At 55.2% G+C, this 18,901-nt stretch overlaps 9 protein-coding genes across 9 annotated transcripts; 7 read left to right on the forward strand and 2 right to left on the reverse strand.

Moving 5' to 3' along the window:
* Positions 1-465: 465 nt before the first annotated feature.
* On the forward strand, positions 466-1,323 carry N657DRAFT_564784 (uncharacterized protein; the record flags this gene model as incomplete). Its single annotated transcript, XM_062788311.1, has 1 exon — positions 466-1,323. A coding segment is annotated over one exon (858 nt), but the record flags the coding sequence as incomplete, so codon positions are not given.
* A 1,453-nt stretch (positions 1,324-2,776) lies between these two features.
* Positions 2,777-4,384, forward strand: N657DRAFT_611241 (glycoside hydrolase family 71 protein; the record flags this gene model as incomplete). The annotated part of the gene is made up of 3 exons (XM_062790358.1): positions 2,777-2,866; positions 2,944-3,548; positions 3,748-4,384. The coding sequence occupies 3 exons, from the start codon at positions 2,777-2,779 to the stop codon at positions 4,382-4,384; spliced, it is 1,332 nt and encodes a 443-aa protein (XP_062650773.1).
* Positions 4,385-5,251: 867 nt separating this feature from the next.
* Positions 5,252-5,937, forward strand: N657DRAFT_630919 (NAD(P)-binding protein; the record flags this gene model as incomplete). Its single annotated transcript, XM_062791017.1, has 3 exons — positions 5,252-5,285; positions 5,357-5,854; positions 5,912-5,937. The coding sequence occupies 3 exons, from the start codon at positions 5,252-5,254 to the stop codon at positions 5,935-5,937; spliced, it is 558 nt and encodes a 185-aa protein (XP_062650774.1).
* Positions 5,938-6,175: 238 nt separating this feature from the next.
* On the forward strand, positions 6,176-8,014 carry N657DRAFT_588872 (uncharacterized protein). Its single transcript, XM_062789852.1, has 4 exons — positions 6,176-6,640; positions 6,707-6,805; positions 6,860-7,166; positions 7,227-8,014. The coding sequence occupies exons 1-4, from the start codon at positions 6,316-6,318 to the stop codon at positions 7,897-7,899; spliced, it is 1,404 nt and encodes a 467-aa protein (XP_062650775.1). The 5' UTR covers positions 6,176-6,315; the 3' UTR covers positions 7,900-8,014.
* A 577-nt stretch (positions 8,015-8,591) lies between these two features.
* On the forward strand, positions 8,592-10,036 carry N657DRAFT_588875 (Aldo/keto reductase). The gene is made up of 2 exons (XM_062789853.1): positions 8,592-9,462; positions 9,525-10,036. The coding sequence occupies exons 1-2, from the start codon at positions 8,861-8,863 to the stop codon at positions 9,910-9,912; spliced, it is 990 nt and encodes a 329-aa protein (XP_062650776.1). The 5' UTR covers positions 8,592-8,860; the 3' UTR covers positions 9,913-10,036.
* A 449-nt stretch (positions 10,037-10,485) lies between these two features.
* N657DRAFT_677707 (uncharacterized protein) lies at positions 10,486-11,015 on the forward strand (the record flags this gene model as incomplete). Its single annotated transcript, XM_062796008.1, has 2 exons — positions 10,486-10,534; positions 10,597-11,015. The coding sequence occupies 2 exons, from the start codon at positions 10,486-10,488 to the stop codon at positions 11,013-11,015; spliced, it is 468 nt and encodes a 155-aa protein (XP_062650777.1).
* Positions 11,016-14,325: 3,310 nt separating this feature from the next.
* On the forward strand, positions 14,326-16,397 carry N657DRAFT_653362 (uncharacterized protein; the record flags this gene model as incomplete). Its single annotated transcript, XM_062794393.1, has 6 exons — positions 14,326-14,411; positions 14,836-15,121; positions 15,153-15,503; positions 15,539-15,541; positions 15,590-16,228; positions 16,269-16,397. 6 exons carry the CDS (start codon positions 14,326-14,328, stop codon positions 16,395-16,397), a joined length of 1,494 nt encoding a protein of 497 aa, XP_062650778.1.
* Positions 16,398-16,458: 61 nt separating this feature from the next.
* N657DRAFT_640898 (uncharacterized protein) lies at positions 16,459-17,099 on the reverse strand. Its single transcript, XM_062792057.1, has 2 exons — positions 16,851-17,099; positions 16,459-16,795 (listed from the first exon to the last, which is right to left on the reverse strand). Exons 1-2 carry the CDS (start codon positions 16,965-16,967, stop codon positions 16,691-16,693), a joined length of 222 nt encoding a protein of 73 aa, XP_062650779.1. The 5' UTR covers positions 16,968-17,099; the 3' UTR covers positions 16,459-16,690.
* Positions 17,100-18,117: 1,018 nt separating this feature from the next.
* On the reverse strand, positions 18,118-18,805 carry N657DRAFT_640900 (uncharacterized protein). Its single transcript, XM_062792058.1, has one exon. The coding sequence runs from the start codon at positions 18,661-18,663 to the stop codon at positions 18,454-18,456; it is 210 nt and encodes a 69-aa protein (XP_062650780.1). The 5' UTR covers positions 18,664-18,805; the 3' UTR covers positions 18,118-18,453.
* Between the last annotated feature and the right edge of the window lie 96 nt (positions 18,806-18,901).

The following is an 18,901-nucleotide window of genomic DNA, read 5'->3' on the forward strand; positions in this document are numbered from 1 at the left end:
CTCATCTTGATTTTGTGCCGGAAGAGGAGCCCGCCGACCCAAGGTTACCTGCAGAGTTGGACCTGCAGGTCAAACCTCGGTTGGCTGCTCGACGTGCCAATCGCAGACTGGCTCTTGGTCGCTAGAATCCCAATTTGATGGCCTGCAAGCACCATGCCCCCAAGCGTCTTGGACATCACAGCAACCCCTCTGGCATATCCACTTGGTGTGCAGATACCCGGTTGTTTACTTCCGATCGAGCAATCCGCTGACCGCAACTTTGGCACCGGACCGGGAAGACCTCACTGCGGTGACGGCAGATCTGGGCTCATGCATCGGTCCGTCGCAACCTAAAAAAAACATTCAAAATTCGTCCTTCTCCCGCTTTTCTGGACTCTTTCTTCTTTCTCCGGGTTGGCGTCTCGAGAAATATCGCAGGGTTGTTCACGCTGTGATGCTTCCGTTTTCGATCCCCGTCGCGACGCAGTGGCTGCCATGTCCAACTTGAGACTTTCTCCAGCCATCGACCGGCCAGACTCACGCGTGAGTCTTGCGCGGTCAGATACGACGTACCATAGCTTCCAAGACGTCGAACTGTTCGAGCCCGGCGTTCCATCCCAGCCCGCCCAGAAACCCACAGGTTGCCCACCACCGGCGTCTCCATCGTCAAAGGCTGGACGCGGGTTGGACCGCGGGGAAATGCGGAGGCAAGACTCGGGTTATGAGTCGATAGCACCGCGGGACTCTTTTTCGTCCCGTCACTGGAGCTCATCCTCGACTTCCCTCCCATCATACACACGCCAGCGGCGCACAAGGCCGTCCACCCAACGGTCCCCAAAGTCCGGGCCCATATCACGCCGTCCCCAGCACGGCCGCCACTCAGTATCACCGCCAGGTACCTCCCGGTCTCCGCGGCAACCGCAGCAGCCCGTGGCGTATTTCCACTTCCCCCATTTCACCTCGTCCGACCCTGCTCTGGTCGAATCCTCAATGGCCGTCGAACTGCTGCAGAACTCCCTGGATCACGCCCTCCGGTCACAGACTCCCACCCCGCCCCTGCCGCCGCAAACGACGCACTATTGGACAAGCGACCGGACGCGGAGGCTCGAGTACGCCGCCATCGACGCAGCTAGCAAAGGGGTCCGGGGCTGGGTCATGCGCCATGTGGTGCCGGACTGCTTCGTCCCCGAGAACAAGAGGCGGATTGGATTCGAGGACGACCGGGGCAGTGTCCTCCGTCACCGGTTGGAGCTCGACACGGACGACAGCGCTGAGAAGGCCGAGTCGGCATTGAGGACGAGGGGGTGGAGAGGGTGGTTTATTGGCATGCGCCGCCGTTGCTGACCGTATTTCCCATGGCTCGTTTGGACTCGGCTGTTTTTCCAGGAGGAGGATCGCGCGCATTGGTTGGAAGCACTTCGAATGTTTTGGACGGGGTGTTGTTTGCATCTTGCATGGCGGCGCACAATCTTTGGGGCAGCATTGGCGGCATCTCGGGGGCATTTCAAAACATGGTCAGCATTCACCACATTGGCGTATTATACCCCCCAGCATTGGAGTTTTTTCCTTCCTGTCAAAAGAGAGTACTTGGACATTTAGTTGTTTACATATAGAGTTGTAATCAGATTGACCGGGTAGCGAGTGGCCTATCTACACTGCTGCCACTGCTATTAGCAGAGAATAGCCGAGGCCTCTGAGCCATCAACGGCTCGAGGCTTACGCGGAACCTCACCGCTTGTAGAGTTGAATCTTTCAAGTTCCTTTGAGCCGTCTGTTAACGGTTATTTGCCGGCTCACCTTCCCTCTGAGCCGAATCTCTACCGCTCTTGCCTTTCTAAATCGCGTATTTCTCGGAGCTGCTCATGAAAAAAAAAAAATAAGCGGCTCATGCCCGTGAGCCAGAAAAGGAGGGCTCATTGCTCTGAGTGGAAACCTTACTGCTCGGAGAGGTCCGCTTTGCGCCGCTAACGACGTAGAATTAATCTTCTTGCACAGTGACAACGGGCGACCCGGTATCTGCAGGCAGATGGCACCTATTTGCTGAGGCCATTGACGAGACGGGCTCGGACTCAAGGAAAAGCTGACTGTTGATGGTAACTTTAAGCAAATATACAAGGTGTATCCAGTCTCTGCGTTCATTTGCATACAATGTCGGAGTACCTCTTCATTGGGATATCTCAGGACCTGGACGAGCTCGATCTAGAAAGTTTGACCCACGAGCCTCTGATAACAAGTGCAGCGCCTGTTCGGCTTCGCACACCATCATTGTATAAGGTACGACACAGCATTGCCATGCCTGAGTGCTCATGATATACCTGGAGAATTAATTAGCGTGATGACCGGGCTGTTCTGCACTCGTCGTACAGGGACCCGACTCATCACGATCTTGTCCTTCCCCACGGGTAATGACGAGCGGAACATAGGGCTCAGCTCTGATCTTGTACCTAGATCATCAAACCAGAAGTCCATACAGTCCAGTTCTTGTGAACAAAGCCTTCACTGAACCGGCGACATGGCTAAGGGCTGGAACAAGAAGGTCGCGCGACTCCATTCGTTTCATCCCATTGTTAGTTGGAAGAAACCGCGCCGTTCACCTGTTCGTAGACCTCACATGTTCCTGGCACCAGCGACCGAGACACCCGATTTCTGTCGCTTTAATTAGCGTAACTTACTCAAAGACATCCCTTCTTTTGCTCTACAATACACCTTACAATCACTCCTTCAATACTGGCTGCTTTGGTCAATCATAAACTGGTCTTTCACTTCCTTTACCTTATTCAGCCAGCGCATGACCACAATGAGATATGTACTCGCCGCGGCCTTGACGGTCGCATTCTTCGCACTTCTTCCAGCGCAAGCAGCGAAGGCAGTCTTTTCCCACATGATTGTGAGACCAACACGACCCCATTGACGCTTCGATCCTCTGCTCTTCCATTAACACCAGCCTACTCATATGATCTTTAGGTCGGCAACCTCCCCGATTTTACCCTCTCCGACTGGGAGTCTGACATCCGACTTGCTCAGTCGTCTCGAATCGACGCCTTCGCGCTCAACGTCGCCGCCCAAGACTCTTCCACCACCCGCTCGCTCGACCTCGCCTTCCAGGCCGCCGACGCCCTCAATTTCTCCCTCTTCTTCTCCTTCGACTATCTCGCCCAGGGTCCCTGGCCCGCCGATCGCGTCATCTCTCTCATCCAGAAGTATTCCGTCCACAAGTCTTACTTTAGACACGACGACGACACTCGGCCCCTCGTGTCGACGTTTGAAGGGCCTGGCAATGCAGGTGACTGGCACGCCATCAAGGTGGCGACCAACGCGTTTTTTGTGCCGAACTGGTCCTCTGTCTCGGCGGCGGAGGCATTGAATCTTGCGGGGGGTGTGGCCGATGGGTTGTTCAGTTGGGATGCTTGGCCGGAGGGGAATACGAACATGACGACGGGGCCTGACAAGGTGTTTCTCGAGGCCCTGAGGCCACGAGGGAAGGTGTACATGATGGCGGTGTCACCGTGGTTCTTTACGAACTTGCCTGGATTTGGGAAGAATTGGTTGTGGAGGGGGGATGAATTGTGGTACGTACTCTCTTCGAAGTGTTCTTTGTTGTTGATGTCGGCGCAATCGTCTTCGTCTACTTCATATTCCTATCTTCTTTCCACCATTTTTTTTCTTTTATTTTTCTTCATGAAACACCGTCATCACATTTCTTTTTTTGGGGGGAAATTTCCAGTTTCTTCTCCCGAACATTACATCACACGACTGACATTTAGGCAGGGACATTCGTTGGCAGCAAGTTCTGGACATCCAAGCCGATTTCGTGCAGATCCTGACGTGGAATGACTACGGCGAGTCGCATTACATTGGTCCGGTTAGGGAGAAGGAGCTGGGTTTGTTCACCACGGCAAACGCGCCAGTGAACTATGTGCGTTCAATGACACACGACGGTTGGAGGAAGTTTCTGCCATTCTACATCGAGGCATACAAGACAGGGAGGATTCCCAACGCAGTGGAAGAGAGCGTCGTCGCAACCTATCGGACGTCGCCGGCGCTGGCGTGCCCTGGTGGCGGGACGAAGGGGAACAACGGGGATTTTGGGCAAAATGAGGTGGCGCCGGAGGAGCTGATGGACGATAACGTCTATTACTCTGCGCTGCTAAACTCGGATCGGGGAGTCACCGTCACAGTCTCGATTGGAGGCAAGGAGCAGACAGGCATTCTGAGCAAGGTCTCTGCTGCGGGCCCCGGATCCCGCGGAGTCTACATGGGCGCTGTGCCATTCGGGGGAAACACGGGGGATGTGGTAGTGGCGGTGCTAAGGGATGGCAAGCGGGTTGCAACGGCCGAGGGTGGCAAGGGCATCTCGGCCAAGTGCGAGAACAATGTGCAGAACTGGAACGCTGTCGTTGTCTGAGTCTGTATGGATGAAGGCTTGGGGCAGAAGTTTAGCAGCGAGAACCACCAAACTCAGGACGTCTCTCATCACTAAACTGTTAATATGATGGTATTGGGGGTTGACTGTTGACCCGCTTATATGTCAACGACTCCAGCACCGAGCCCAAAGTCGGCCCGGCGGCCCCACCAGGTCCGGTGTGGACTTTCCAACGGCTCTCTGCTAGGTCAGGCGCATCAAGGCCAGCGGCATTGCGGTCGGGGGAAAACATAAGAGACGGTTCTCTTGGCTGATTGTCTCAATTCAAGTTGTGCCGGACGTGGAATCTTGACCAGGCGTCGGGAGTGCCGGAGGCTTAAGGCCGATCTGGCGCCGCAGTGGGGCCGAATTAATCGGCGTGATTGGCTACCGGCCCGAAGTGTATGAGGTCGGGGATCGTTGCCCCTAGCTTAAGGTTGCTCCTACATCGCCATCCGATTCATGTTCAAGGCAAGAGAAGTTCTGATCAATATAGACGGTTATACTCTTGTCGTTGTGTGCCTGTTGTGTGACGTTCGCCTCATTCCAAGCATTGGCCTCACCTCACACCGTCGTTAGGATGAACACTGCCACACGATTCATGCTTCTGGCAGCGCGGCAACGCCTTTACATGCGCTTTCAGTCAACCACCCGTGCTCAGCTCCTGATCAGATTAGCCGCAGCGAGAGTCCTCCACTCATCTTCGCATTAATTTGGCAGAGCCAAGGAGCGCAGCACCGGGAGGAAAGCCAACAAACATCCCACAAGCCCCAAATCGACAGAAACATATGAGTCGAAAGCCTGACATACTTCGATGTGGCATATAAAGTATTCGTGGTAACAGGAGGTGCTTAAGGACTCAGCCTGACCATGGCCGAAGCACTCGCAGAGGCAGGGGGCAAAGGTCCGTAGAGTAGCGATATCTCTCTGCAACTCGTCTAAGAAGACCGCACGAAGACTATCACAAATTGCTAGTCTACACTCTTGACCGCGAGCCTTCCCCTGGCGAATACTGGCAAGAAGCCATCGCTCGCTTCGACCACTCCACCGCGGGCTCTCTCCACTACCGCCAGGCGGACGTCTCCAAGACACCGTATCTTTATTCCCTGATCGCATCCATTGGCGCCGAGCACCAGCGTCTCGACGGCGTGGTCGCAGCCGCTGGCATCCAGCAAGTCACGCCTGCGCTGGACTACTCGCCCTCGGACGTTGCCCGCATGCTCGAAATACACTACACGGGCGTATTCATGACGGCCCAGTCGGCGGTGAAGCAAATGTTCAAGTACAAGACGAGGGGCAGCATCTGTCTGATCGCGAGCATGTCTGGCTTGATCGCGAATAAGGGGTTGCTGTCGCCCGTGTACAACAGCTTGAAAGCGGCTTTGGATCCAATTAGCGAGGAATCTGGCGATGGAGTGGAGTCCTATGAGGGAGGACGGATCAGGCGGCATCAGGATAACGTTACCTTGAGATGTAAGCCATTGATGCCCAATCGGGTGCCCGTAACCGTTGCCAATTCAACACTGTCAGCGCTAGCCGGGGACCCCCCATACTAGGGCCATAGGAGCTCAGCGGAATCAGCCCAGGAGTTCCAGGTGGACAGGGATCCCCTCCTTTCTAGTGGGAAATCGCATCCATTGTGCAATCTGCTTGGTGGCTTTCGATCGCGCCGATCAAGAGCACCAGAGTTGAAAAGGCGGTTCCTGATTAGCTAGATTTACGGGCTGCCGCTAAGCTAGTAGGGGCTCCTGGCTAGCGCTGACGGCGATTTTGTCGAGAATCTACGGGATAAACAAACGGCTATCTAACAAAGAGGGAAGTGGCGGGCAGTCGAATGGTAGTTGAACCGTGTCTGAACTCGCTATTAAGCCCATCTCTCAAACGCTCCCCCTGCACCCCAAGACACACGGATCGGCATTGGAAGAGAGTCGACCATGTCGACGGCCTTCTTGTTCATTGATGTAACGAAGACTGACGCTGGCACGCGGAGGAAGGCGCGCAGCCATGCCATGAAAGGGAAGAATGTGGGTAAGAAGCATTACAACCGTCGCACGAAGAAGGCGAAACAACCTCAGCCCACAATACACGACCTGGACTGCGCAACGTCAATAGATTCAGATCCGCAGGAGGACCAGTATATGCAAGACTTCCTTCTACCGATCTCGCCAGTGTTATTGTACACAATCGGGGAAGATTTCATCATACCAATGCATCTCCAAACCAATGCTACACCGCAGAGTCAGCATGTCATCAGGCAATGTGAGTGGCCCCCCCGAGGCATTGGATGGGGGGGACTGGGCGTGGCCAGCTACTTACACAGACTAGTCTTGTCCGAAGTCACGGATTGCCTTAACCCCCCAGCGCTCTGTTTTACTCCCGAACATGTCAATCGCTGGTTGAGCGTGCTCTTCAGTAACCAGGCTGGTATAGTCACCCGTCTTATCCTCGCCAGTCGGTCTAACCATTAACATCTTCCAGCATACCACTGCACCATGGCATTGATGGGGACTTTGAACCGGCACTTCTTTGGCAGGGACGTAGTAAACTCGGACATTGTGTCACACCTTACGCAAGCAGTCGTACTGGTGAACCAGAGCCTAGACACACACGAAGCAACGTGTGATGCAAACATCTATGTTGTCAACTTCATGATAGTCCATGAACTCCTGAATGGAGCCAAGGACAGGGCATTGGTGCATCTAAGGGGGTTACAGAAGATGATAGAACTGCGCGGAGGGATAGTGGACCTGGAGCCCAACCTGAAGCTCTTGGCCAAGGTGTGCAAGTAAGTCACCCCATGTTGGAACGGAGTCCAACTGTGCCATCTAACACAGTGGGTTTGTAGGACTGATTTGGATGTGACGCTTCACTTCGGCACGCCACCAGTCTTTTACCGGGACGAAATGGTCGAGATCTCCTCGCACATGGCGTCTTGCGGTTTTGTCGGAACAGCGAGCTTTGCCAGCTTGAGGTGTTATCGGGCGTTCAGGCACCTAAATCCCTACCTCCAGCAGATTCTCCTCGACGTCTGCAACGTCACGGCATTCTTCACCCAGGGGTACCGGATGGACCCCCACATACTCCAAGAGACAATCGCCTCGTTCGGGTACCGGCTTGTCCGCTTCCAACCCGTGGGCGTACCGCTCTTGCGCAGCCGGCTCGAGTCGATCTGCCACATCGCCCTGACGGCATTGACGACGACTTTGTTCTTCCAGATCGGTCGACGTCGCCTTATGCAGTACCAGCTTCTCGGGAAGCACCTCAAGGACGTCGTGGCCGCCGGCTTGGAAGACGTGGATCCGGATGTCAGGCTCTGGCTTTTGTTTGTCGGTGGCGTCTCCGTGCTGCCCGAACGGGAGGAGAGCTGGCTGCTTACAAAAATCCTAGAGACCGCTCGAGAAGGGTTAATTCGGGATTGGGAAGATGCGCATCGTCGAATTATGCACTTCCCTTGGATCACGTCGCTACATGACCTGGAGGCGGAGCGGTTTTGGTATTCGGCCTTGAGGATGGCGTAGAGGTGGAGTAACATTTACCTGGACTACATAGGTATCACATAAAGACGACAAGTATGGTTCGAGGAGGCGATCTGAACGATACTTTTCGCAGAACTGAGACTTTGTTAACTACTGGGCTGAGTTGCTGGGAATAGACGGCGATACCGACAGTGCCGATCATATAACATTGTTGATTAGACTACCTACTTTAGTGCCCGGTGCTTTGGTACCTAGGAGGCTGCAGCCTGTGCAACTTGTTGTCGTGGAGTCATACCTGAAAGGCCAATGTATTCTCACCACTCACGGAACCGTTCCGCACCTCATAATACCCTCTGGCTTCCATTTTGTAGACCGCGCTAAAACACTGTGTCGTCGAGGTGATAAATGTCGTTCTTTGTGGCTTGTGACTTCCTGGCCTCAATGTGCAACAGTAGGGCTTTTATACCCCATTCTCCATCATGGTCCTACTGGGTTTTGCGGACATTATGATCTCCCTATCCCCGGCAGGAACATGTGTTGGAGTCTGCCGTCTGGCCGGCCACCGTATATCCGTACTGAGAAAAATCCGTCATTGGGGGTTTATCCCGGCCACGGCCAATTAGGCCGGGCAAAAAACACTGGGCCCAACGAGACTTACTTCCACAAACGGACTGTCAAGGGAAGCAGTGCCTCGCTTGCTACCATGCCAAGACATTCATCATCCAAACGTGGAACAGGCAGGCTGAGAACTTGAGACTTGTGACCGCTTCTGGAATGACTTCTTCACAACTTCCAGGCCAGCCTACAAGCCTGAGCGCATACATGACGACGACCGGCACGATGGCACCCCCGGTATTTGAGGATTGTATCCAGAGGTTCGCATACATAAATGAGCTTGCCGCCCTGAGAGAGAACATTTTAAAGGAACATCATCGCACGCTCAACGCCAATCGACAAAACCGAACATCACATACCCCTCCAACACCACTAGACTCTCCCCACAATGCCTTCCCTCGTCGGCAAACAAATCGGCTCAACCGGCTTCGGCCTCATGGGCCTCGCCACCCGCGTACCTCCAATATCGGACGAGCAAGCCATCGGCGCCATGCGCGCCGCCATCGAGTCGGGCATGACCTTCTGGAACGGGGGGGACCACTACGGCACCCCCGAGCGCAACTCCCAGACACTGCTGGCCAACTACCTCCGCCAGTACCCGGAGGATGCGGACAAGATCGTGCTCAGCGTCAAGGGCGCCTTCGACTTCGCCACCATGTCGCCCGATGGCTCGCCCGAGGGCATCAAGAAGAGCATCGACAAGGTTCTCGCCGATCTCGACGGCACGCACAGGATCGACATTTTCGAGTGCTCGCGTGTCGACCCCAAGATCCCGCTCGAGACGACACTCAAGTTCCTCGAGGAGGAGTACGTGAATAAGGGCATCATTGGCGGAATCGCGCTCAGCGAAGTCGCAGCTCCGACTATCCGTCGTGCGGCTGCCATCACCAAGATTGTGGCTGTCGAGGTTGAAGTCAGTCTGTGGAACACGCATGTCCTGGAGAATGGCGTCGCCGCCGCCTGTGCCGAGCTGAACATCCCTATTGTCGCGTAAGACACCCCTTCTCTCCCCGCTTCTTAGCCAAGCTAATGAGACTAACCACCCAACCTAGCTATTCCCCCATTGGTCAAGGCATGCTTGGCGGCCTGTTCAAGTCCCTCGACGATCTCCCCCAAGGCGATCTGAGGCGCTACTACCCACGGTTCCAGCCCGAGAACTTCGCCATCAACCTTGAGCTCGTGAAGCAGCTCGAGACCCTGGCCAAGCAGAAGGGCTGCACCCCCGCGCAGCTCGCTCTCGGGTGGATTCAGAGTCTGTCAAAGAAGCCGAACATGCCGACTTTTATCCCCATCCCCGGCGCGACGACCGAGGCGAGGGTGCGCGAGAACGGTGTCCATGTCGAGCTGACGGAGGAAGACCTCAAGGCTATTGACGATGTCCTGGCCAAGTTTGAGGTTGTCGGTGAGCGCTACCCGGCTGGTGTGCCGACTGATGGCTAGTTGGCTATCACGTTCGGTTGTAATTGATGGCTAGCCACATGGTTGAGGATGTAACTGGTAGCTTTTGCTACATCGGTGCACTTGAAGTTTAGCGGAAATTGAGGTAGAACAAATAGAATAATGGTTTAACAACCTTTCATTAGGGAATTACAGGAGATACCTGTGCAGCTCGCCAGTCGTAGTCCGAGCCGTACACTCGCTGTCTATGCAGTAAAGTGACTTGCATCCATTGTGCATCCCCAGCCAGAAGTCTCTTACAACTTTTGGCATGTTCCCCACTTTAACATCAGCAAGGCGTGCAACGGAATTCTCCCTCGAGCGCCAGTTCTTTTACAACCCTCCAGCGGCAGCGGGTCCCAAGCTTGCGAGCTGCGGTTTTCGGGCTCAGGAGAGGGACCCCTCTGCAACGACGTCTGGGGTTCCGTCACACCCGCCACTACCGCAGGATGTGCACAAATCCTCAGAGCGGTTATACTGGGAAATCACAGGTTGAGGTCATTTTGGTCCTAAGCGATAACTAGTTTGATCTCGATAGCCGATCCGGCACATCTTTTTGAGTCGCTTGGCGGGCTTATGTCAGAGGCGCGCAACGCGGTTCAACCCGGCCGTATTTCCGGTACAGGTATGCGCCTAGATCTCGATTCCTCGGCAGACCAATATATTGACTTGACTGAGCTGGCAAAGGCGTCTACGCTACTTCTGGCGATCTCACCGCGCCGGAGCCCTCGGTCACCAGTATGGCCAGCCCAGGCAATGAATCGCAGGCCTCGCTCATAACTCTGCACGCGGGGCAGGACCGACCTGTTCTGGTGTTCCCGATACCCGACGCTTCGCCCGTGTGCGTGAGATGGTCTCGCGTTCCGGTTGACAGTTGTCCCAAGCATTCGAACGGGCCTACGTTTTGTCGTCGGTTTCTAAAGGCCAAGGCGGACGACAAGGGTAACAACGGCGACGAGCCCAAGCCGGCCGATGATGGACTGCCCCTGCCGCCGCTAAACAGCCAACTCGAAGAAGACCACCATCCTACTAATGAGATGTGTCCTGCTACGCCGCCGCAAGTGGTGCAGAGCTGGACACGCACCCCTACACTGCCGGACGACTAGAGCACCAGCGACCTCGGACCAGCGGGTGCCGAGCCACGCCTTCAGCCCCAGAGCCCATGCGGCGCCGCCTCCGGTTGTTGAGTTGATCCACAACAGAGGTCTGGCAGCTGCGGTCTCTCTCAACATCGTGGTCATCGTGACGATAGCGATCGCAAGGTCGCAGAATCCGACTGGCCGAAGCCTGCCGCGGACCGGCACCGTCGGTCCCAGAGTCCATGCAGCCCCGCCTCCGGCCCCAGAGTTGAAATGCAGCAGTGGTCCGATCCTTCGGTTCAAGACGACAGAGGGAGCAGAATGAGGGTTTTGTCGCGCCGCCACGGGCACAGGAGAGTCCGGCAAGTATGCCGAAGTCGCCGGTCGAGGGCAGCAACGCGCCTGAGCTGGCTCATGCTGAGCCATCCATGCGGCCGTCCGCCAGCCCAGACCAGGCCAACCTTGAGCACGACATCGGTCGTCACCGACATTGCGGTCCCAGTGATGGAGGTGGCTACGGTCCCGTTGCAGACAGGGTTGCAGAGCGCGGCGAAGATGACGATGTTGCCCAGCCACCGCGCAAACGCCGCGGGATACGCACTTCATCCCCCACCGCCTGCCGAACAACACCCAAGCCACAGACCCGCCTACATCGCGCAGTCCAGGCCCACAGGCAAACAACCCAGCGCCCAAAGCCTCGCCGAAGCCAGTGTCCTTCAGATGTTCCCGAAGACCAGGGACAGCAGCGTGAAGGTGGTACTGTCGCGCCGCCACGAGCACAGGAGGTACAGCCCCCCGCCAGCCAAGTCGGCGTCAAGCGTCAGCGCGACCTCGGCCGTCATCGATATTACAGTACCGATGATGGGGAGGACTACTCTCCTAGTGTGTGCAGCGACACCGAACACAGCGAGGATGAGGCTCTCCGACCACCGCGACGCAAGCGCCGTAGGGCGAGCGCTGCAACACATACAGCCGGCGGAACAGCGCCTCAGCAGCAGACTCCTCTATACCGTGGCGACCCTTCGAGAGAAGCTCGGAGATTATTCCATCGCCCAAGGCGCCAGCGCAGCGATACCCATCCGTCATCGTCACGAGAGTCCACGTTGGAAAGGGATGCCGAGGTGGACAGAACCCCCACTGCAACGTTCGAAGAATGGCCCCTTAGAAACGCGGTCCTCAAGCGTGTTACAATGAACGGTTCGCCACCCACTTTCATGCTACAATTTATCTGGGTTCATGCGCAGAACATGGAGCGGAGCACTGAGAACGGAAAATCGAAGCGCTATTTCCTCTGCGAAGAGGCGCCGGCCAGTGAGACAGAAGAGCAAAGGGATCAGAAGGACGAGGACAAGCCAACTTCAACTTCGAAGAGGGCGAGATACACGCCAGCGGACGACGTGAAGATCCGCCAGCTGAAGGAGCAGGGTCTTTCTCGGACCGCGATCGCCAAGCACTTCCCCGGCCGAAGTGCCGGGGCTATTGAGGTAAGGTATCACACCAAGCTTAAAAGCGCCGATCCCTCTCGAAGCGGGGTCTCGACAGTGGTCTGATCACTCTTGGTCGCTCTCACCAGTGGCTGGCGACGACGGCGGGGAGGAAGAGTTCCCGGTAGAGGAAATCTGTGGCGATAGGACGCTGGATGACGGGGGCCTGGAACTGCTTGTGAGGTGGAAAAGTGGAGAGGAGACATGGGAGCCATATGAGAACGTGACGGATACGAAGGCGCTTGACGAGTATGAGCGTCGTTATGGCGGGATTGGTGTAGATATCATCTGAGATTAATACCCAACACGCTCGAGAGCATCAATGTGTGTGTGTGTGTGTGTGTGTGAGATTCCCGTGCCCGCCCCCCCATTTCCTCCTCTTCCCCATTCCCGCTCTGGCTGAAACTCCCCGTTGCCTCACCGGATTTCGATAAGTAGGGGCGAATAGGAGGCTTACACCCAACCGCTGCGGCTGCTGCGGCCGCTGAAACAATGACGGCGCGGAAAGGCAGATAGCTATGGCCGGACGCCACTATCTTGGGCCGCCGAGAATGGGAACGAGACCATTGTCAAGCTGCTGCTTAACACGTGCATGGTCGATGTCGATAAGAGAGATAAAGATGGCGTGGCTGCTGGGAACAGCCACGAGGCCGTCGTCAAGCTCCTCAAGTCTGTGGAGTAAGTAGTATGTTGATTTTTATTTTTTCCGTCACAGCGTGGCACAGGAGGGGACTTGGGGACGGCGCGATCATGTAGCTATTTTCTCTTCTAGAGCCTTCTAATGCCTTCGGGCGTTTAGCTAGCAATTCGTATTCTGTGGGGTGAGACAGTCTGGCAATTGGTGATGTTGTCTGTCTAAACTAACGGTAGGTGTGGAAAATACTGCAGGCCGAAGCGGAGAGCCACATCTGGGAAAGAGGTGGCCGTGTCGGTATTGCACTCGATAACCACCATGGTCCGCCTGCAACACACCCATAGACTGCCTAGTCTGAAGCCATCGCCAACCTCCCCCCCGAATACTAAGTACAAATTCCATGATGTTGGCCTTCCTCTGTTGTTCCTTCCTAACGTCAGAAATAAATATTTCCTCCGAAAGGCAATTTGATGTGGCTAGGCCGGCGGTAGACAAAGATATGGGTGTCGGCGTGGGTGGCGAGGACGACGGGAAAGTGGTGACTAGCGTTGAGAAAACGAGCCAGAGTCAGCAGGCCCAGCCTTGTGGCTCCCATCCTTCTCCTTATCATCATTAGCCCGGTGATCGGCCACTTGCAGGCGTTGGCGGACTTGACAACTGGAGTATACCTACTGCGGGCCTCAACGCGCTTGAGCAAGCTACAGGGAAACGAACACAAAACCGGCGTCAGGTTAACTAGGATGCCGCCAGCCTGCCGCATCTCATCTATCTGCAAATAGCTCACACATTGCGGGAGCCGCTTACGAGCGTTAATACCTAATGTTCTCGCCCACAAGCAACCAAAACGTCGTGAAAATTGACTACAGCTAGAGTCTTCGGCCCTCCCGCGTCACAGGCGCATCCACACGGAGGGCGTTGGTTCGAAATGGGATCCTTGAATCTCGACGTCGTTTTGGCTGGTTCACCGTCACACGTTAAGGTTCTCAGACGTAAGGTAGATTTCCGTGTTCCCCTCACCAAGGGGGAATGCTGGGCATCTAGTCGCTGGGGTTGACGAGCTGGCTGGGTTACCGCAGGCAAACATGCGAGTCCAGCTGACAGAAAAGGGAAGCCTTCATATTCGCTGGGTGCGTTTGTAGGCAAACAGGTGGATCTAGGTCCGCAGTGACTCGGCTGCTGCATGGTGCTTGCCGTTGCTAGAGGGTAGAGGAAGGGAGCGATGGCCTGGACCGAAGGTTCGTGGTTCGCACCTATACCAAGGGACAGCGCCCAGCTAGCCGCCTGCCGACCCAGCCGGGATCAATTGTGACTAAGGTAGAAAGAGTGGACCGATGCGGCCGGCCTTGCCAGATCATCGTCTCTGAGAGACGGTTTAGCCTATAGGGTGCTTGAAGCTCGAAGGCCATTTGTTTGTTAGCTGCGGGTTCCCCTAGGTCGAAGGCAGCACTTCCACTGTCACGTTTCAGGTACATCGGGAGGTGCGTTGGCATCTCAATGGCACCTCTGGAGCATAAATACTGGCTTTCTGCCTCGCTGTCTCTAACTTGAACTTCAGAGTGTTGCCACAAGACGGAGAGAAATCAACACGGCGCCCATACCACTTAATTCGCCACCCCTTCGAGCCAATTCTTCTTCAAGTCCAACCCTGGGCACACATCCTCTGACTCATTCCTATCTTAAAATGGTCGCCTTACAGAGCTCCCTGAGAAAGCTCTGTTCCCAAGACCAGCCCCGCGCTTCTGGACTCGATTGACCAGCTCCGTTTGCAAGGCATCAACAACTACATCTCCCTCCCGCAAATCATCGTCTGCGGTGACCAATCGTCCAGCAAGAGTTCCGTCCTAGAAGCAATCTCGGGTGTCTCTTTCCCGGTGAAGAGCAACCTCTGCACTCGTTTCCCAACCGAGCTGGTCTTGCGCAGGACCCCACACACCAGCGCGGGCGTTTCCATTGTCCCCCATGAATCCCGCCCGGAAGCCGAGCGCAAGGCTCTTCTCACCTTTCGCGAAGAGCTGGTCCCTGAACGGTCTCGGCAATCCCCCCCAGCTGGTCGAGAGAGCAAAGGCCGAGATGGGCATCACGGCGTACGGCAGAGCCTTTGCCAAGGACATCATCCGTATCGAAGTGACCGGCCCGGACCAACCCCATCTCACCATCGTCGACCTTCCCGGGCTCATCCACTCCGAGACAAAGAACCAAACGACTTCGGACGTTGAGCTCATCCAGGATGTCGTCCAGTCCTACATGAGGGAGCCGCGCTGCATCGTTCTTCCCGTGGTGTCCGCCAGAAACGACTTCGCCCATCAGATTGTCCTGAAATTGGCCCGGACGGCAGACCCAAGTGGCACCCGAACTCTGGGCGTCATTACAGACACCTTGATCCCAGGGGGCGGGAGTGTGAAGTCCTTCACGTCTCTCTTGCCAGGAAACAGGAGGTCGAGTTCCGTCACGGCTAGCACGTGCTGAAAAACATGGACTCCGAGGAAGGCTCTTGGAGCCTTGCGACCCGGGACGCCGAGCAGGCAGAGTTCTTCGGCTCTGGGGTTTGGAAGACCCTTCCGCTCTCCTCCCTCGGGATCTCCAAGCTTCGCAGCCGCCTCAGCAAGGTCCTCCTTGGGCAGATTGCTGCGAAGCTTCCTGGCTTGGTGCATGAGATTGATCAGAAATTCCAGTCCTACCGTGATCAGCTCGAGAAGCTTGGGAAGCCACGAGCAGGCCCGCAGGAGCAGCGGATCTACCTGTTCCACCTGAGCGGGTCCTTCCAGGCGCTTGTCAAGGCATCGGTGGGCGGCAACTACAACGACCCGTTTTTCTTGGACGCCAAAACCGAATCAGGTTATCAGCAGCGCATCAGGGCAGTTGTTCAGAACCTCAACGAAGATTTTGCATCCGAGATGTCCCTCCGAGGTCATTACTTCCAGGTCATTGATCCGGAATCCGAGGCAGTTCCTTCCGATTCCCATGACGTGGTCTGTATCAACCGAGATGACTTCATCAGCCAAATCGAGCATCTGATGCATAGGACGCTGGGGTGCGAGTTGCCCGGGACCTTCAATCCGATGATCGTTGCCGAGCTGTTTCTCCAGCAATGTCGCCCATGGGGGCCCATCGCCCGCCGCCATGTCCGATAATGTGTGGGACGCTGCGTTCCGCTTCGCCAAGCTCGTTGTTGCACAAACCGTGGACGAGTCAACGGCCAAGATGCTCCAATACGAGGTCTTCCAACCAGCAATGAACGGAGTCCTGCAGGAGATGCGAGACAAAACCACAGAGCTGCTGACTCCTCATTAGCACGGTCATCCAATCACTTAGAACCACTACTTCACCGAGACATGGAAAATAGAGTAAGGTTGTTACGAATTCGACATGTCTCCCGTCTTGCTTGAATGCTGGTTCGGCCATCCTATCCTGCCTAGTAACGACTAAGATCGAGGCCTGCCTCTTCAACTGTCCAACAGTTTCTGAGCGGGTGCTGGGAGCTGATACACCCGGCCCAGCCGAGGTGAAATCGCACCGCTGCCCTTAAGTTCCAGTCATTCCATGATTCCGATAATGACCTGAATAATAAGTCATACTTGAGATATTCACCCCGCCGGGACGCACAGCACCTCGTCGTCGAACCTGCCGCATTGCAAGCCAGAGCAGCAGTCGCCGTCGACACGACAAGATGTTAAAACGGGGTGGCAGGCCTGCTACGAGTCAGTGCCTCTCGATTAACCGACGACTCGAGATCTTGCCACACACCCCATGGCCGGAGAAGTTCACGACCGTGTACTGTGCCCGTTCTTGACGCTTAGGGATCGACAAGCCGGCTACCAGGCCGAGCAGGAAGAACGTAAGGACGTGGAACGAGGACCTCATAGTGTCCAAGTTTTCATCATGAATGAGCCCCGCTTGTTGGAAAGCAGCCAACCGGGGAGGAAGTGAAGAGAATGGAAGCGGACCAAAACTAGATTACAAACAAGAACCTAGGAGCAAACGACTTTAGTACCGTCCGCCGGACCGTGAAGCCGCTCGCCAAGGGGTGTTCTTACAGTGGTCAAACATCAACTGTGGGACGCATAGACAAGTTTCGTCTCAAGGATGGGACAGAGCTTGAAACACGGTGGAGTTGCTTCGGTGCACTAACACGACGCCATATTGATCCCGCTATAATTGAGTTAGTGCGCTAGTGATGAGACAAACGAAGATGAAGACCAGTGTTTCAGATTAAATACAACCACTAATGTAGGAGGCATCGCTGACATAACCTGGTGTCCTGGTCAGCAAGACTTAGGTGTGGACACTGGAAAAGGATCGGGCAAGATCGCGACATGGCTATTTAGTGTATCCAATATTCGTGGCGTAGGGACTTGCCTTTGAGGGTGTTTAGAATGTGACCACGGAATCCAGGACACAAATCCATCCATTCATCCCAACAGCATATCAGTTATCCATCTGCTATCTGCAACATGATGCATGCCGAGAAGGAGATCCCACCGGCCGGTAGTGTTGCCCCTTCTTTTCAACCTTAGATTCGCAAGTGCACCAGCTTTTTTTGGGCAATGACCTTGGGGATGTGCTGGCCGCAGCTGAACTAGGTGGCCTTGTCTCTGAGGATAGATCAGTTTAAGCCACGGCAAGGATTATCAAAGTATGATGAGACAGTCAGTGGCTTCTGTAAAAGTATTAGGCGCTGAGTCTCCAGGGAATGTACCGCACGAGTTGCATGTCGCTTTATGGCACATTACTGTTGCTGGGGCCCCCGAGGAGAGGTCTCTACTTTAGTATCAATGAAGAAATGGCTCGGAGGAGTCGCAGCTGTGTGCAATTATTGCTGGGGCGGTTAATGTGCGACCGGTTTAAGTTAGTGTCCAGCAGGGTGTTTGGTGGTCTCGCACAACTGCCCAAATGTGGGCAGTTGTGGGCCGGTTGCGTTGCGTTGGAGGTGAACAAATTGATGCTCCAAGATACAGTATTTAGGTGGCCTAAGTCGGGCCCCACCGATGCGTCGACGAGTGAGACCCGGCAATACTCACGTGAACCTCCCCAACGCCATGTAGATGGTGGTAAATCACCAAGGAAACCAAGGGCAAGTAGTAGGCCAAAAGATTGATCAATGCCACCGTTCACAATGCGGCTGTAATTGGCCCCTGATACACTCCCCCCGCACTCGGCGCACTGCTGTTGGAATTTGCTGCCACCTCTCTCGACTCGTCTTGATGTTCTTTGCTCTGTGTCCCGTACAGGTGCCGGTTCCTGATCCTCACCATCTCCGGCTGTCCAGACTCTTCAGTACATGATGTCACCGATTTCGCAAGTCAGTCGTGCGCCTCTGGCTAGCGCAAACTCTGGGAACATCGGCTTTTCATGAGCTCGGTAGCGACCAGGAAGGAACGGCATTTACCTTAGCCGAAGGGAGAAACGATTGGAAAATCCTGGGACTCGGGGCGAGGTTGAGCATGTGATTGCTAGGAAGGGCCTCTGGGCTGAAGTGTCCGATGGAGGGAATCGACGGTAAATTGGGCCCCGTTGTCGTTGGGACTCCAAACGACGAGTAGTCGGCGCTCGTTTGCATTCACCACGCTGTTCAAAAAGTGCGTGCCACCTTCGCAGTGACGGAGTCGGAGTCACAGACACTGAATGACAAGAACCTTAGCGAAACTCTCCCTGACTTCAATTGAAGTCCACATCAGGGTCTCGTCGTCACTGCCGTGCTCTTCACTGTGGAGTATCTCTGTCTTGGAGAAGTTTATGGCATGCGATTTTTTGCATTGTTTCCCATGATGTCATATTATGGCTAGTTATTAGAAAGG

This window comes from Parathielavia appendiculata (genome assembly GCF_033297405.1).
Source record: "Parathielavia appendiculata strain CBS 731.68 unplaced genomic scaffold N657scaffold_2, whole genome shotgun sequence".
NCBI lineage: Eukaryota > Fungi > Ascomycota > Sordariomycetes > Sordariales > Chaetomiaceae > Parathielavia > Parathielavia appendiculata.

What these genes read in the sequence shown, in the direction of transcription:
- N657DRAFT_588872 (XM_062789852.1), top strand. Translation starts at nt 6,316, where the DNA reads ATGTCGACGGCCTTCTTGTTCATTGATGTAACGAAGACTGACGCTGGC. An exon ending in TCAGCATGTCATCAGGCAAT is followed by an intron (nt 6,641 to 6,706) that starts GTGAGTGGCCCC and finishes TACACAGACTAG; the next exon opens with TCTTGTCCGAAGTCACGGAT. An exon ending in GCTCTTCAGTAACCAGGCTG is followed by an intron (nt 6,806 to 6,859) that starts GTATAGTCACCC and finishes AACATCTTCCAG; the next exon opens with CATACCACTGCACCATGGCA.
- N657DRAFT_588875 (XM_062789853.1), top strand. Translation starts at nt 8,861, where the DNA reads ATGCCTTCCCTCGTCGGCAAACAAATCGGCTCAACCGGCTTCGGCCTC. An exon ending in CTGAACATCCCTATTGTCGC is followed by an intron (nt 9,463 to 9,524) that starts GTAAGACACCCC and finishes CACCCAACCTAG; the next exon opens with CTATTCCCCCATTGGTCAAG.
- N657DRAFT_640898 (XM_062792057.1), bottom strand. Translation starts at nt 16,967, where the DNA reads ATGAGGTCCTCGTTCCACGTCCTTACGTTCTTCCTGCTCGGCCTGGTA. An exon ending in TGAACTTCTCCGGCCATGGG is followed by an intron (nt 16,796 to 16,850) that starts GTGTGTGGCAAG and finishes GACTCGTAGCAG; the next exon opens with GCCTGCCACCCCGTTTTAAC.
- N657DRAFT_640900 (XM_062792058.1), bottom strand. Translation starts at nt 18,663, where the DNA reads ATGCAAACGAGCGCCGACTACTCGTCGTTTGGAGTCCCAACGACAACG.